The sequence below is a fragment of the Fusarium phalaenopsidis genome, assembly GCF_050370095.1.
Source record: "Fusarium phalaenopsidis strain FUZ10S chromosome Unknown contig_32306, whole genome shotgun sequence".
NCBI classification, from domain to species: domain Eukaryota; kingdom Fungi; phylum Ascomycota; class Sordariomycetes; order Hypocreales; family Nectriaceae; genus Fusarium; species Fusarium phalaenopsidis.
Window position 1 is genome coordinate 1,530,987 of NW_028145403.1, and position 15,856 is coordinate 1,546,842.

At 51.9% G+C, this 15,856-nt stretch overlaps 6 protein-coding genes across 6 annotated transcripts; 5 read left to right on the top strand and 1 right to left on the bottom strand.

The window, feature by feature from the left end:
* Positions 1–739: 739 nt before the first annotated feature.
* LRP88_11341 (cytochrome P450) lies at positions 740–2,529 on the top strand (the record flags this gene model as incomplete). The annotated part of the gene is made up of 4 exons (XM_083247770.1): positions 740–923; positions 974–1,191; positions 1,242–2,396; positions 2,452–2,529. 4 exons carry the CDS (start codon positions 740–742, stop codon positions 2,527–2,529), a joined length of 1,635 nt encoding a protein of 544 aa, XP_083096918.1.
* Positions 2,530–3,179: 650 nt separating this feature from the next.
* On the top strand, positions 3,180–3,728 carry LRP88_11342 (uncharacterized protein; the record flags this gene model as incomplete). The annotated part of the gene is made up of 1 exon (XM_083247771.1): positions 3,180–3,728. The coding sequence occupies one exon, from the start codon at positions 3,180–3,182 to the stop codon at positions 3,726–3,728; it is 549 nt and encodes a 182-aa protein (XP_083096919.1).
* Positions 3,729–4,328: 600 nt separating this feature from the next.
* LRP88_11343 (MFS transporter) lies at positions 4,329–5,929 on the top strand (the record flags this gene model as incomplete). Its single annotated transcript, XM_083247772.1, has 4 exons — positions 4,329–4,601; positions 4,731–5,132; positions 5,197–5,532; positions 5,588–5,929. The coding sequence occupies 4 exons, from the start codon at positions 4,329–4,331 to the stop codon at positions 5,927–5,929; spliced, it is 1,353 nt and encodes a 450-aa protein (XP_083096920.1).
* A 1,026-nt stretch (positions 5,930–6,955) lies between these two features.
* On the top strand, positions 6,956–8,236 carry LRP88_11344 (uncharacterized protein; the record flags this gene model as incomplete). The annotated part of the gene is made up of 3 exons (XM_083247773.1): positions 6,956–7,325; positions 7,383–7,584; positions 7,639–8,236. The coding sequence occupies 3 exons, from the start codon at positions 6,956–6,958 to the stop codon at positions 8,234–8,236; spliced, it is 1,170 nt and encodes a 389-aa protein (XP_083096921.1).
* Positions 8,237–8,892: 656 nt separating this feature from the next.
* On the bottom strand, positions 8,893–10,485 carry LRP88_11345 (Zn(II)2Cys6 transcription factor; the record flags this gene model as incomplete). The annotated part of the gene is made up of 3 exons (XM_083247774.1): positions 8,893–9,699; positions 9,758–10,380; positions 10,434–10,485. The coding sequence occupies 3 exons, from the start codon at positions 10,483–10,485 to the stop codon at positions 8,893–8,895; spliced, it is 1,482 nt and encodes a 493-aa protein (XP_083096922.1).
* Positions 10,486–13,458: 2,973 nt separating this feature from the next.
* LRP88_11346 (POT family-domain-containing protein) lies at positions 13,459–15,404 on the top strand (the record flags this gene model as incomplete). Its single annotated transcript, XM_083247775.1, has 4 exons — positions 13,459–13,490; positions 13,551–13,939; positions 13,987–14,652; positions 14,701–15,404. The coding sequence occupies 4 exons, from the start codon at positions 13,459–13,461 to the stop codon at positions 15,402–15,404; spliced, it is 1,791 nt and encodes a 596-aa protein (XP_083096923.1).
* Positions 15,405–15,856: the final 452 nt, after the last annotated feature.

The following is a 15,856-nucleotide window of genomic DNA, read 5'->3' on the forward strand; positions in this document are numbered from 1 at the left end:
ATCACAACGTCAATGATTTCCCTTCCCATTGCACAAGTTCAGGATTCGGAACAGTGACCTTGGGTGTGGGAAGGTCTTGGCAGGGCCAGGCATGGGGGGAACGAAGGGAGTGCTTGAGGACTTGGCCCTGGGATCTCCCTCTCAGCAGAGCATCATCATACATTTATATTCCTACCTTCATTTCCATCCTCTGTAATCGATTCTCTCGTTCATCTCGGTATGTTTATTTGGAGATAGGCAGCTATTTCGGACGGGCATGCGGACACCCTTCTACAGGAGCACTTTCGTTGACTAGCAGGCGAACGTGCTCAATTCACATTCGTTGTGTGTGCTTTGCGCTTTAATTCTCTCTAAAGTGACATTAAAGAAGGCATCAGAGCCAGCCTACGGTACCGGCGATCTTTCAGTTAATTGACTATCGCAACGAAACTGTTCACCCATTCTAATCATCAGCGTTAAGAGTCTCGAGCAGCGAAAGTGGAAATATTTTAGCGACGGCACCACAGGGGGTAGGGCCGCTAATTAATCAGGCCTCGCTAATTCGTAGCGCCCGTATTGGCTCGCTCGTCACTGCACTGCGCCGCGATCCCTCTAGCGTAGCGCTGACAGTCCAGATGGGGTCAGCTTCGCGACATGGCTCCATGTTTGCTTTATCTTCTTGACCGAGCTTACATGTGTAGACTGAACTTTTCTCTTCTCCTCCATCTTGACCGACTGACACATCAATGTCCAAGCCACCATGGTCCTCAAGCCCTCCATATTTGCGGCCGTGTCGCTACTTATCACGTACCTCATCACCAAGCTACGCTTCAAACGGTTCAAGCAGTACGCGCATCTTTCGCAACTACCACCCTCCTTGATATGGGGGCATATGCTCGTGTACGATGAGATCTCCAAACATGCACAAAGGGATAGGCATCCAGGTACAACAGCACCCCCTTTCTCAACAGCATCCGACACTAATTCCTGGCAGATCTCATCTTTGCCGAGATGTACGAGAAACTTGGAAGGCCGCCGTTGATCTTCGTTGACATGCGGCCCGTCTCAAAGCCCGTGGCTCTCATCACGAGCCATGATATTGCTGAACAAGTTGCCAAGTCTTCGACCCTATTCCCCTGGAGTACGCCAAAGACGCCTACCATGAAGGATATTATACATCTACTTGGTCCATCATCTCTCATCAGTGCAGAGGTAAGATTCGTCCATGATAAATAATGCACTCCCATTATGACACCTTCTAGGGCGAGGACTGGAGGAAACTTCGAAAGCGATTCGTGCCTGGCTTTGCGCCGAACCAATTGATGACTCTCCTCCCCTGTATATTGGACAAAACTGAGCCGTTCATTAACCGCCTTGAAGATCACGCCCGTTCAGGCGAACGGTTTTCCCTGTTATCCTTGATAGTCAATCTGACGATTGATGTTATCAGCGCTGTCGCCATGGACGAGGACCTTGGAGCCCAGAGCGTTGATCCATCTGGTCAGAGTCAGGTCATCCGCCTATTCATGGAACTGTTAAGTACTTACTCGAGCAGACATAATCTGCCCTGGTGGCTAGCCCCCAGCTTAGGAGCCAAGCGTCGCCGACTGGCAGGACAAGTCGATGGGATGCTACGAGATATTGTGCGTCGCAAGTTTGACGAGCATCAATCAATTGGCGGAGGAGACAAGTCGCGCAGCATCCTTTCGTTGAGTTTCCAGGACATCAATGAGCTCACTCCTGAACTTCTCAGCCATACTTCGGATCAAATGAAGAGCTTCTTCTTCGCCGGTCATGATACAGCTAGCATCCTCCTCTCCTGGACTTTTTACGAGCTCTCTCGGAGCCCCCGAGTTCGAAAAGCGGTTCGTGCTGAACTGGACGAACTGTTCGGTCCTGATCCGGAACCGTCTGTTGTGAGATCCAAGTTATATGCCAACGGAGAGGATCTTGTTCGCCGCATGACATATGTGTCAGCAGTTATTAAGGAAGTTCTTCGGATACATCCTCCGGCAGGAACTGGTCGCTATGCAGAACCTGGGTCTGGATTCACAGTCCGTACATCGGCAGGAGAGGAACTCTGCTTGGACGGTACCATCATATACAACTGCCAGCACATTATCCACCGTGACCCAACCATCTACGGCCCCTCAGCCGACGATTTCGTCCCGGAACGATGGCTTGGCGACACTAGCGCATGGGGGTTTACACCCAGTGCTTGGAGACCGTTTGAACGAGGCCCACGCAACTGCATCGGCCAAGAGCTTGCGAATATTGAGGCCCGTGTCATCATCGCCATTGTTGCGCGTCAGTTTGACTTTGTCAAAGTTGGTCTAGGCGAACTCGACTTGGATGACAATGGGCAGCCTATTCTAAATGACAAGGATCAGTACAAGGTCAAGTCAGAGCTATATCCTGTGAGTCAAGCTTTGCAGGCACTTCGAGACGGTTTAAGCAGCTAACTCTTTTTAGATGCTACAAGTAACAATCAAGCCAGTTGATGGAATGATGGTGAAGGTCAAACATGCTGATCAGCAAAGCGAGCACTGAAGGCGCTGATAAGGGAGACCCTACGATAGAGAAGGCAAGGTAATGAAAGCCAAACTTCTGTGGCCTCGGATATCCCAACATTGACTGTTCAGTCAATTACCTTCATATATAGAGAGATAATTATCTACAACAGGAAAAGCACGACTTTGAACAGAATGGTGAAAATAAGAGTCAGGGCCACAAAACGCGGCAGTGCCGACACTTTTGCCTGTTCCTAACAAGAAATGACTCACCGTTGCTCAAGGCGCAATCATTTTCTTCACCTCCTTGCCATTTACAGCATTGGAGGAGTCATCTTCCTGTTCTTAGCCCCCAAGCAGTTCGCCTGGTTCGCCACAAGGCGCAAGGCCCTGTCGGTCACCTTGTCCAACAACCAACAACGTTGCTGCCTAGGGGGTTGAAGGATGATCAACCTCGAAGGAGGGCGGGGGAGACGCTCGCTAATACACCTTGGCTTGAAACGATCACCATCCATAGCTGGGATTTAATTCGATTGCACCCCTGTTTGCTAGCTGATTCAGCATCAACGATGTTTGTTGTAGATCCCCATATAACACTCTAAGCTGCCGCGCCTCTGTTGGGCTCGCCAAAATTCATCTGATTTATCATACCAAGTCAAATTATTGAGTCTACCGTCAAGTTATACCATCATGCAGTCCGAAACCCAGCCTACTGAGCAGCCTGTCGAGAAGGGATGCGCTTCCGACCAGGCCGTCAAGAAAACAGGCACTTTCGACAAGAGTCTCTATCCATTCGACACCGCCAAAGACCAGCTCGAGCTGAGCGAGCTGCTCAAGAACATCAAACATGACCTCACTCTCCACGGCGTCGTGTCCCTGGGCACAGATGGCATATTCCGCTCCCTCACGGCCGACCGGGAGGTCGTTGACGCTGTCCCCTTCTCGCCACGCCAGATCAAGGCTCTTCTCGACCGCATGCCTTTCAACCCGGAAAACGAGACCAAGTTTTGCGGTGTCGACGGCCGAGGCGTTCCGCAAGAGCAGTGGTTCCACCCCGATAAGAGCCTGCTGCCACCACCACTGCCGCTGACGGATGAGCAACGGAGGTTCGGAGAGGCTAACAAGGAGAAGAATAGGAAGATGCTTGAGGAGAGGGCGAATAGACCCCGATGCCCACTTCAAATTGTGTCCGACCATGACCTTGGGTTGAGGGTGGCCCCTGGCAAGGAGGGAAACTAAAGTCATGCTGGGAGGACGGACAACTAGACCATATTTTCGTGGTCTAGGGGCACATGGAGACGCAGGTTATTTTGATTGAGACTTACTTTCTTGTCCGAGATCTCGTATCCCCAACAAACTCCCGCTTCCTCTCTCGCTGTTACTCACTCGGTAGTCGTGTATTGGTGCTAGAGAGCATGTCCAGTAAATATACCACAACTGATTTACTTCGTCCGTCCTTTCCTTTTCGGCAACTGAGCAACACCGATATTCTCCATTGCAGTCGTTGTCTTTGAGGCTGCACAATAAACTGGACAGTTCCCACACATGATCATATTCTCCTCTCTTCATACTTGATACTTCTTTCTCCTACAAATACCTAATTAGGAAATTGTAATGACGCTCCACATCTGCCTCAAACGATGCCAAGACCCGTATCCAGTCACCCAAGAGACCAGGATTCATAACGGTGGGATCAGGTGAGATTATTTCTTCATCCATTAGTCATTAAACCCATCTTTGAACCCCACGTGGTCTCGTCTTGTGGAGACCTGCCTTCTCCACGAATTCTCAACTCAAGTCCAGCGAGAACAACACAATAACCTCGTGATACTGGTGATCATGACGACACGCTCGTGCGCAACGACTGAGCTGGCTCCCATCGAGTCCCAGGCGCGTTATCCGCCTCTGAGACATGATGTTCACGCAGAGGATCGTCCCAGCTTTGGGAGTTCACGTCGAACGTTGGCCCAGAACGGCATCTTTGACTCTGGCCAATCGCAGAATGTCGTCGAAGTAACGCAGAAATGGAACGATCCCAAAATCAACGTCTTCCGAGTCGCAGCGTGCTCTTGGGGCTTCTTGGTTATGGGAGCGAATGATGTTGTATACGGAGTAAGGTCATCGAATATTGTCTGATCAAGGCACTCGCTAATAAAGGACACAACCAATAGGCACTCATCCCTTATGTATTTGCCCCTACCCGCACAGCCATCTATATCGCCTCGCTAACAATACTACTAGATTGAAGAAGACTATGGCGTCGACTATGTTGTCTTGTCCATTGTCTTCCTCTCCCGATTCGCGGGCTACATCGCCTCAGCAACCCTCAACGACTACTTTCACCAGAAGCTAGGTCTGCGTGGCATCCCCATGTTGTGTGCCGGTTGTCATATCGCCTCCCATCTCACTATAGTGTTTCATCCGCCATACATGGTGACGGTTTTGGCATTTATCGTCGCGGGCTTTGGCCATGGTCTGTTCGACTCGGCGCTCAACGGCTGGATTAGCACTCTGGCCAATTCTACGAGGATACTCAGTTTTACAGGTGCATTTTATGCTTTCGGAGCCATGTTGAGTCCTCTCATTGCGACAATAATGATTACCAAGGCGCAAATACCTTGGTACTCCTTCTTCTACGTCATGGTAGGTGATGTTGCCGTGGTCATTGCCCAAGCTAACGGCCCAGCTCGGCATGTCCATCATAGAGCTCGCCAGCCTCACATGGTCATTCTGGAATGCCACTGACCTTGGTCACCGGAGTACACCTAACGAGACCGAAGCAGAGCGCGAGAACACGCTGACCGCCGCCCTTTTCCGGATGCCAGCTGCTCGAGTATCGTGGCTTTGCGCCTTCTTGATGTTTTGCTACGTGGGCATCGAGAATGCCTTGGGTGGCTGGATCGTGCTGTTTATGGCAACGGCGCGAGGAGGCGAGGCGTTTGAGAGCGGTCTGACAGCCACATGGTTTTGGCTTGGACTAGCCCTTGGGCGAATAGTGCTGGGTTTTGCGACTCCGCGGCTAGGCGTCAAGATTGCGCTGACGGTGAGTTTGTTTGCTTGACTTGGTTGCCTGGTGCTGACAGGATGGCTTGTGGCAGGTGTGCATTACGACTGCTCTTGGCTTGGGGCTGGTGTTTGTGCTCGTCCCTCGCTTCCTTGTTTCCGCCATCGTCGTCGCTCTCCAAGGCTTCTTCCTGGGGCCTCTCTATCCGGGAGTGGTCATCGTGGCCAGCAAACTCCTCCCCGAACACCTCAAGGTTCGGGTTATTGGGTTTGCTACTGCAATGGGAGGATGTGGCGCGGCACTTCTGCCTTTCTCAGTCGGTGTGTTGGCTCAGTTAGCCAGCGTGCAAGTGCTGCAACCCACGGTCATGGTTATAACAGGTATCATGTTGGCTTCATGGTTGTGTTTGCCCAAGATTGACAAGAGGCAAGATTAGTGGGTATCTCAGCTTGTATACGTAGAACCTGATGCGAGAATGGCGGGTGTTTTGTTGGTAAACAGCAGAAAAGTGGTGATTTGACACGGGAATATGAGGCCGGCAATAGTGGTATTTTATCGTACTCGCCTCTCCCTTGACGAGAATTGCATGATGGGGCTCGATTTGACGAGATTTACGTGGAGCAACAGCGGCGAGTCGACCTGCGTGAATATGCCTGGAAAATACGAGATGGCTCGTGTGCCCAGCCAGAGCAACGGCCAATGTGTCTTGCAGGGGGTGGGGCGGTCAAGCCGGTTTGTGGAAATGTGCATGACCACAGGGACGAGAATGGCCAAAAGTCGATTGGAAGGGAGGTTTCCATGGCGCTGGTTAGCATTTCAGCTGCTCATCAAGTGGCCTGCTGTGGCGTCGAAACTAGTGAAGCCATCTTCAGCCCTGGCAGGGAGGGTTCTGTCACTGTTCCGGAAGGGGATTAAGCTTAGCTGGTCGCTCATTTACATGAAATGTCAGGTCAGTGTCTGGCATAACTAGAACTACCTACCTCACCAGTCTCTCCTGTAACGAGTAACGAGTGATCCGTTGGAAGGGAACGCCCCTGTCTCACACGTCAAACGGACTTGTCCGGGTCAACGGGCCTCGGGAGCTATTTATGTCACAGGAGGCCATTGGCTCCAGCAAAGAAGCACTGCCCCGGGCCTTGAAAAGCCGGCGCTAAGGTCCAGTGGCTGACCTCTGCCTGGAACTATTCCCCCAAGCGCCAGGCCGAGAACTGCCCAGCCACGAGCAGTGCCACCACCTGAAGGTGCCCACCGGGTCCCCTCAGCCCCGGCCTTTAGTGGTCCCCGAGAAACAGGGAGGGAGCTTGCTCGGTGCCTATATAAACAAACCATGGCCAAGCTGTTCAAGGGTCCAGCTTTTTTGCGTGTTCTAAGTTCCAGTCTATTTGATTCTATTTACCATTTACAGCTTTACAACGTCATATTCGCTTCTACTCTAATCACCACTTAATCACCGCTACCCGATATGCGCTTTGCTCAAAGCCTTCTCCTGGGCCTGCTGGTCGGACACGGCCTGGCGCAGACAGCCGTTGAGCCTGTTGAGGAGCAGCCAAGCGCCGTTGCCCCCCAGAACCCTTCAGAGCCCGCCGCCGAGGAGCCGTCAGCAGCTGCTCCCGTCGCTGAACCCACACAAGACAACAGCTCCCCCGAGCCCACCGCCGACACCGAAGAGCCCGCGGAATCTGCCGCTGCCCCCCAGGAATCGGAGCCTGCTGCTACTGCATCACCCGAGGAACCTACAGCTGCCGAGGAGGAGCCTTCAGCAGGAGTCACTGCGACCAACGACGACAGCGAGCCCACAGAAGCTCCCGAGGCGACAGGGACAGCTGAAGAAGGTATGAAGACATGATGCATCGCTTGATCGCATCAGTTGCTAACAATACCGTCAATAGCCTCCGCTACCGCCGGCGATGACGATTCCACTACTGCTACCGGCGAACCAACTGGCACTGCCACCGAAGAAGAAAAGACTGGCGCTACAAAGACCGAGAGCTCAGTACCTACCGCCACCTCTGCCGTTGTCAAGGCCGATCTGAAGAATGCGACCGTCAGCGAAAATGCCGAGATCGTCGAGGTCGAGGGCAAGCCTGCTGTGTAAGTTGTACAAACGATCAAGGACACTACAGTAGACTAACCTAGCATGTGCAGCAAGCTGAGCGCCCCCGTTGATGGCGAAGCCACCTTCAGCGTTTCGGTCGACACCGACGATGACTTCGACGAGGGCGAGAAGATCCATATTGTCGCCTCGATCTTTGTCGGAGAACCCTCTGGCTCGAACAGCGCGAAGCTCCGACGACGCGGCCGCAAGACCGACTGTAACCTCCAGATGAAGCTGAACGGTCAGACCGTCTACGACGAGCCTCTCGAGACCACCGACGGCAAGTGGCAGGACGTCAGCAGTACCGGCCTCCAGTCCTCAGACCCCCAGCCCAAGATCGACGTCACCCAGAAGTGTGGCAAGACACCTGCGCCCCTGACTGTCAACAATGTCCAGGTTGCCAATGAGAATGGCCTGGGCTCCAGCTCCGGCGGCAGCGGATCCGGCGGCTCTGGCTCTGGCTCTGGTTCGGGCTCGGGCACGGGCTCGGGGTCCAGTGGAAAGGGCTCCAGCGGCTCCGGCTCCGGCTCCGACTCGGGGTCGGGCTCTGACTCCAGCTCTAGCGATGATGATTCCGCTGGATCCAAGGCTGCGACCAGCATGGTCGGTCTCGTTGCCGCCATGGCCGCTGCCATGTTGTTTATGTAAGGGGGCTACGGGGATGTTTGATGAACAAAGAATGCATCATGGGAATGGCGAGGCGTACTTGATTGGCAAAAATCGTGATTTTACTGAGAAGCCAGCGACTCATACACACTATACATATTAATCTAAACCATTAATTCGGCATGCCAAAAACAATACCGCTAATTCGTATCGCGTCTTAACCTTTCAGTGACAAGATAAGACCAGATGTCATTTGTGCGTGGTGTATCGAGCAACAAGCAAAGTGGTGTTTAATGATGCTCAATGTCCTTGAGAATACGCTGTTGCTTGCAGCTGAAGCTGCTGGCACCTTCGTCATTCGACTTTGGTCAGTTTTGCACATGGTGCAAAAGAGGCCCCCTGCGATTGCAGCTGTCAGTGCTAATCATTCCTGTAAACGTTGACAGGTATCTTGAAGTCAGTCAGTCCCAAAGCCATGTTGGGGCATTGCAAGTCAAAGCTGGCATTTTTCTTTTCTTGTTGTAGGGTAGGTAGGTCGGCAACAACACAACCATCACGACGCGGTCTACCACGCGCCTACGATTGCCACCAGAAACCCCCAAAAACGCGTATGATGGCAACATCTCAACGCCAGGTTGCGTCAATAACGTTCAAAATTAATCGTTACTTTGAGTAGTTGCTGCTCCGTTCTGAGTAGATCATGTCCATGCTTCCTCCAAGTCACGACCAAACCGGGCCGCTTGAACAAACCTCGTCAACTCCCATCGCCGTTTAAGCTCTGCTCGAACTATTGTTCGATCTGCCTTGGATTCCATGAAGAGTCCGAGCGTATATATAGGCCAGTTTCCTATGAAACACTTTGCCCATCCGTCGTCACCCACGTGTTGCCGCAAGATTTTCCTGGCCAGCTGAATCTGCCAGCAGTTGCTGGGTACCATCAACGGAGGAGTTGTTGTCCCATGCTGGGACGCCTGTTCTAGTAGCAAAGAGGCCGAGAGGGCGAACAAGTAGCTCACATCTCTAAAATACCGCTCCCGTGAGGTTAAGCTCTCTGTCTCACCAACAGACCCAGAGCGAAGTTCCTTGTCGTCAAGTAGCAATGCCTCCCATGACGCGACTTCACCCTGCAGTCGCTCAAACTCAGCTGACCGAGGACAACCGTTTGAGAAATATCGTCGAAGAAATAGGGCGATACGGAATAATGATACTGGGACACCGAGTACCGGGCTGTTCAAACCCCTGGGTGCGCCTGGGAAGAACAAGGATCGGTCCAGTAACTTCTCGGCTCGATCCCAAAAGTCAGGGTCAAAATCATAGCTCACTCTCTCCGTTTCAGACCAGAGGCCAGTCGTGATGGAGAAGGTGTGGTACATGACGCTCTCGACTGCCAGTCGATCGAATAACCGGCCGATTCCTACGGGGCGGTTCAAAAGGCGCAGTGTGATGATACGCGATGCTGCACTGATGTGTTGCGGGACATCGATATCAGTGTCCCAGCTCATCGACTGTGATGGGTTAGTTAATCTTGAGCTTCAGCTAATTTGATGAACTAGACCAACTTACTCCATGGATGTATAGCAGCATGACGGACATTAGCAGCCCGTTATGATTCTCAAACTCTGACACGTTGGCCACCAGTTGCGCAAGCTCGGCCAGCGCATTAGAGTAGTACCTCAACGTGAGGTCGTGCATGCACCAGGAGCCATCTATCAGGTAAATATGCGACGCGGCCAATGCCAAGACGGAGTAGTAAAGGCTCTTATGATTTACCATGAGCTCCTTTATCTCGGCAAGCCATCCATCGTGGAACCCCGGATGAGAGCTGGGTAGTAAGAGAAGGGAGTAGTATTTGTTGGCAAAGTGATGAGACAGACAGGTCTCCAGGTCTCGGGAGATGACGCTGTGAGAGATGGCTACTTCGGAGTGAAGGCAGACAGAGACGTCGGAAAGAGCTGGACTACAGGGACTTTCAGGAGACTCGGCTCGTGCCAGCTCAAGGTCAAGCGGCTTTGGTGATTGTTGGCACGGAGACTTGGATCGAGATTCCCTGTACCGCGACCTGTCGTGGGATATGTGACGGCGGTCGATCATATCTTTTGATGACGGCCATTGACATTCGCGCGCGACAGAGGCGCAGTTGCCGCAGACAGGTGATTTTTCGTCGCATTTCTTACGACGCTGTCGACCTGGTCAATGCGAGTCAGAGTCGCCACGCAAGAGAGGCTCAAGCAAGACTTACATGTGAGGCATCCTGTCTTGGTACGCAGTTTTGCTTTGGTAGAGCCAGCCATGGTTAAGACGGCAAATTATCAGCTTATGGCGTCTCGGATGAGGATGTGCATCCGAGAAAGAGGCCGGTATCTTGGACGCCGCATGATCGAGATACCGTTGATACCGTTATCGAGCTCTTGGCTTGATGATTGGTCTAGCCGAAGACGATCAAGATGCGGGGTAAATCCTTCCGATAATGGGGATATCGACTAACAACCGAGGGTGCATCTTGGCAGGAGGCGTGATAAGGTCCATAGCTGTTTATGGTGAAGAAATTCGAGTGTAAGGGTGCCTTGGGATGAAAATATCGACGAGATTGAGGCGATTTCCACAATGTCACCAGTAACCGTGTTGGCGCTGACTTGTTTTAAGTTACAAGGCTTCCACCAGGTAACAGGCCGAATCATTATCTAAAGAATCGAAGTCACATTCTAAGTGACTTGTTCAAGTGTTGAGTAAAGTTGAGTTGGGTGTTGCGGTAGAAATGACGGTTCAACCAGTTGGGCGGCGGAAGTCCAAGAGGATGTGAATGTTATCCTGGGGCGAGAAACCGATGCAACAACGACACTACCATTTTGTCAACGTCAATTTTCAATCATGAGAAAGAAAGTAAAAACCTGTAGTTGTGGACATACGCTGACTTGCAACCCTCTCAACAGTTGTCGCATGTTGAGGTCATGAGACGCATTGCGAGCGTGGGGAGCGTGGGCGACAACAACATCACCCGATCCTGACATTCAAAAAGAACAACCAGCAAGCTGACAGAGAAGTGGAAACACAAAAGGACGTGTCATTTGACATGTGCATTTGACCCGTATGTCATTGTCAAATACCATGTGGCCACATCGAAGACAGTCATGTTGTCTCAGCAAGGTGGGAATCTTTCGCGCTGGCAACCACATTTAACTTCCCTATATGACCAATGTTTGACAAATAATAGACTTGAACATCCCAAAAGAAGGAACACCCTCTCCAACATCTCCCCTGGGAAGCCGCCGATCAATAGCCCTGCTCTGCACCTTGAAGCAACCCCCTTACCAAGCATCCAGAAGTCCCTCGGCTGAAGAGCGCTTACCTTCGGTCTCACAAACTCGCATAACTTTTGCCGATCACAGATAGGAAAGCTGCATGGGAATCTTCATTTCAATACCAGCTTCCAAATCCAGCAAGAGCCTGAGCTTACTCTACAAGGTTCTCCGTGCCGCGTTGCCGAGCCCCAGCCAAAACCAGAAGCAATTCACACGCCACCCGGGGACCCCAGAGACACCACGTTCGGGCTCCATGATGGTTGAGGGCGCTCATTGGCTTGATGCAAGAACCGTTTGGTGCTCTCTCTGGCATGTGGACTCGTAACCCCAGAGATCAAAGGAGGCGACGATGAAGTGCATCCGGGGGCTTGCACCCGGTACCCCGGATACCGAGGAGCGCCAGGCGTGCATTAGCCCGGTTTGACTGGTCGCATGAGATACCGAGGCGATGTTCAGGTCCTTGAACAGCTTCTGGTGGCTTGCGGCTCTGACAAGGGGCGGGTAGATGCCAAGGAGGCTCAAGTGTAGACGCGTCTGTCGCAAGCGCCCCTGGAAGAAAGTAAAACTTTGTTTGAATGTGAATATGACCAGGCCATCTAGATACAACATAGGTAGCAAGAGTCATGTATGCTCTTATCAAAAACTGTCTCCTTATCATGCATGAAAAAATTATGTGATGCTTCATAAACCTCCCGTAACGGCAATGACCGTCGGCAAGTGGCTGAACCCTCCAAGGCAATTCCCGAGCACGCCAGCGACATGTTCCGAAATGTCATTCCGTGGCGTTAGAAAGTGGCCACAGATAAGATCAGCTTACAGAAATTGCGTCTTTGGCTGATGTCTCGTATCGCCACATACGACTCGTGGTGGCCAAATTGGCAGTTTCCTTTGCGGGTCGAAAAGTTGGATAGTTGAAGACATTGAATGACAAACGTTAAAGTTTTGTTTGGCCAGAGAGCCTCTCGAATTGGCTATTGCTAATCTACTCTATCTCACTGAGGTAATTCGAGAGTGGGCAATCAAGGACCTTCCCAGTTAAGATGCTTACAATTAACCAAGCGTCAGATACCCGTCATGCTCGGAGCACGCGGAAGTCCCCTTTTGACCAAGTTGTGGGTAGCTTGACGCTCGGAAATAGGATGTTGTGCTGGCGATCCCAGGTGCTACGTTACGACCCGTGGAAGCGCCATTTCCCTAGCGCCGGTGGGTGGTTGCACGTTGAAACAATCAAGGGGGAAATCGAATCTAGAACGCTTTCGGAAGCTGTAGCCACATATGGGGAAGAGTTTGGTGATCTCATGACATCACGAGGTGCAGCATCTGAACTGACAAAGATCACGCAAATCGAGAACAAGGCGATATCGCCTTTGTATGATTCATTCAAGCTTGACTCACTCAAACAGCAGAATGTCGCTCCGATGAAGGAAAAAAAGAGACCGACCGCGGCGTGTCCGAGACGCGGCTATCGCGTATCTCCAGCCCCGTCACCTCCGTGCTATTCCCCTGTCTCCTCGGACTTTTGTGGGGAGCGAGGCCGGCTCCCTCCAGTCATAGAGCCGCACCATGTCTCGTACGAGGCTCGGGTCCTCGGCATTGCGGGTGTGGTGATGTTCTGGAAAATTTGCGGAATCCTTTGGAGCCGCACGCCAAGCGATTGGCCAAGACCTGAAGCCATCGCCGTCGAAAAGTGGCCCTTCTCCAGCCATATACGGCCCGTTTACAAAGGTTCCTCCCCTCCTGCTAACAAAGGTTCCTGTCGTGATGGCTCCCTCGCTCGTTCGGATGGTCTTCCCGTCTTGGGCAAAGGGTGACCTCCGTGTGGCGATGGCATGGACGGCTTCGGTCCAGACGTCAAATATCTCCAGACTTTCCGCTGTTTTTATTACCCTATGATTTCCCCTTTCCCCGTCTTTCCTCCTCCATCTCACGCTTCCCCGTTAATGCACAGTGTCCCCCAATCGCAATATGGCAACGAATCACGAGGACATGGCCGCCCAGTATGTGTCAAGCTCGTATGCAACTTCTGGAGAAGCCCCCTGCTGACGTCGTCTAACTAGACTCCACGAAGAGTTCGGTGAGCGAGTGCCTAAGCCCAATGGCGAAAAGGATCTTGCTGGCGGCTACATTGCCCCGCATGATATTGAGAAGAAGATTGAGCCCGAGACTGCTCCTGAGTCTGACCCGGAGTACGGCACTACCCCTGATGGCGAGGAACCCAACGACCATGAGAAGGCTACTCTTCGACGTGTAGGCGAGAACCTCCCTGCATCGGCTTTCCTCATTGCCGTGGTGGAGCTCACTGAGCGATTCACCTACTATGGTGCTCAGGGTCTGTTCCAGAACTACATCAGCCACAGCAAGACTGGTGCAGATGGACCCAAGGGTCTTGGAATGACCGACCAGGCGGCTACCGGTCTCAACCTGTTCTTCCAGTGGTTCTGCTATGGTGAGTATTAAGGAGTGCCTACAACTCATCATTTCTAATTTCTATAGTTACCCCCATTCTTGGTGCCATCATCGCCGATCAGTATCTCGGCAAGTACAAGACTATCCTATTGTTCTGCGGCTTCTACTGGGTCGGTCTCGTCATCCTATGGACAACCTCGCTCCCTGCAGCAATGGAGCACGGCGCTGGAAAGGCTGGATACATCGTCGCCATTATCGTCATCGGTCTCGGAACCGGTGGTATCAAGTCCAACATTGCTCCTCTGATTGCCGACCAATATCAACGACGCAGAATGGCCATCAAGACGGAAAAGAATGGAGAGCGTGTCGTCATTGATCCCGCCATCACCTACCAGCGCATCTACATGATCTTCTATTGGTGCATCAACGTCGGTGCCCTGTCTCTGATGGCTACCCCCTTCATGGAGAAGTACAAGGGATTCTGGACTGCCTACCTAATGTGTTTCTGCATGTTCAACGTCGGAATTGCCGTCCTCGTCTGGCGCCGCAAGACCTATGTCAACCGTCCTCCCCAGGGATCCGTCATCACCGACGCCTTCAAGGCCCTTGGCATGATGATCAAGGAGCGCAACATGGATGCTGCCAAGCCTTCCTGGCGCGCTGAGCACGGAAAGACCAAGGTTGTCCCCTGGAACGATCACTTTATCGACGAGCTCAAGCGTGCCCTCCGAGCCTGCAAGGTCTTTGTCTTCTGTAAGTTTCCTGGCCATGTTTCGATTTGTTCCATCTAACCTTGTCAAGACCCCATCTTCTGGGTTTGCTACGGCCAGTTCTCTACCAACTTTGTCACCCAGGCCGGCCAGATGCAGGGCCACGGCATGCCCAACGACTTTATGCAGAACTTTGACCCCATCTCCATCTTGGTTTTCACTCCCGTCCTCGACAAGATCGTTTACCCCATCCTTCGAAAGGCTGGCATCGAGCTCAAGCCTATTATGCGAATTACCATTGGCTTCTGGTTCGCCGCTCTGTGCCTCGCCTACGCTGCCATCGTCCAGCATCTCATCTACAGCGCTGGACCCTGCTATGAGTACCCCGGAGAGTGTCCTGCTGGAAAGGACGGCGAGACTGAGCTGCCCAACAATGTCCACATCGCCATCCAGACTCCTGCCTACATCTTCATTGGTATCTCCGAGATTTTCATCTCTGTTACCGGTCTCGAGTATGCTTACACCAAGGCTCCCCCTACCATGAAGTCATTTGTGCAGTCTCTGTACCTCTTCACCAACGCTTTCGGTGCTGCTATCTCCGAGGCTCTGGTTTCCGTCGCCGTCAACCCCAAGTACCTCTGGATGTACACTGGTGTCGGTTGCTCTTCGTTCGTCACTGGAATCATCTTCTACGCCATCTTCCGTCACTACGACCAGGATGAGGATAAGATGTACGACCTGGACCGTGATGAGCCCGTTCTTACCCACAACGGCATTAAACACGTGGAGGAATAAAGGCATGTATATGTAGTGATGATAGATAGCGTGGCGAGATGGTAATGAGGATGTGATGATTTTCATCGAAGAACTATTGCCTTGATGGCATTGTCTTGTTATCATTAGTGACCATGAATTGTGACCAGGAATTCTTTTGACCAACAAAACTTTTGCCAATCCAGGGGACTGAAGGAAACGGTTAAAACTCCAACTCCAAGTTGAAGGTAGCACAGAGTTACATTTTAAGCTTGATAGGGGAGAAGACATGATGCTGTACTATTGAATTGACTCGCTGAGACACAGATGAAGATTTAAACCTATCTCTCCTAACAATAAATTTGACGTCTTCTTCCCTCCATAACATTAATTTTTGTGCAATTAACAATTGTAGTCCTCGGATATGTTCCAATGTTTTCCAGGACTCTTACAACACAACCGAACAACCACTTCTCACACACATTTGTGCATCA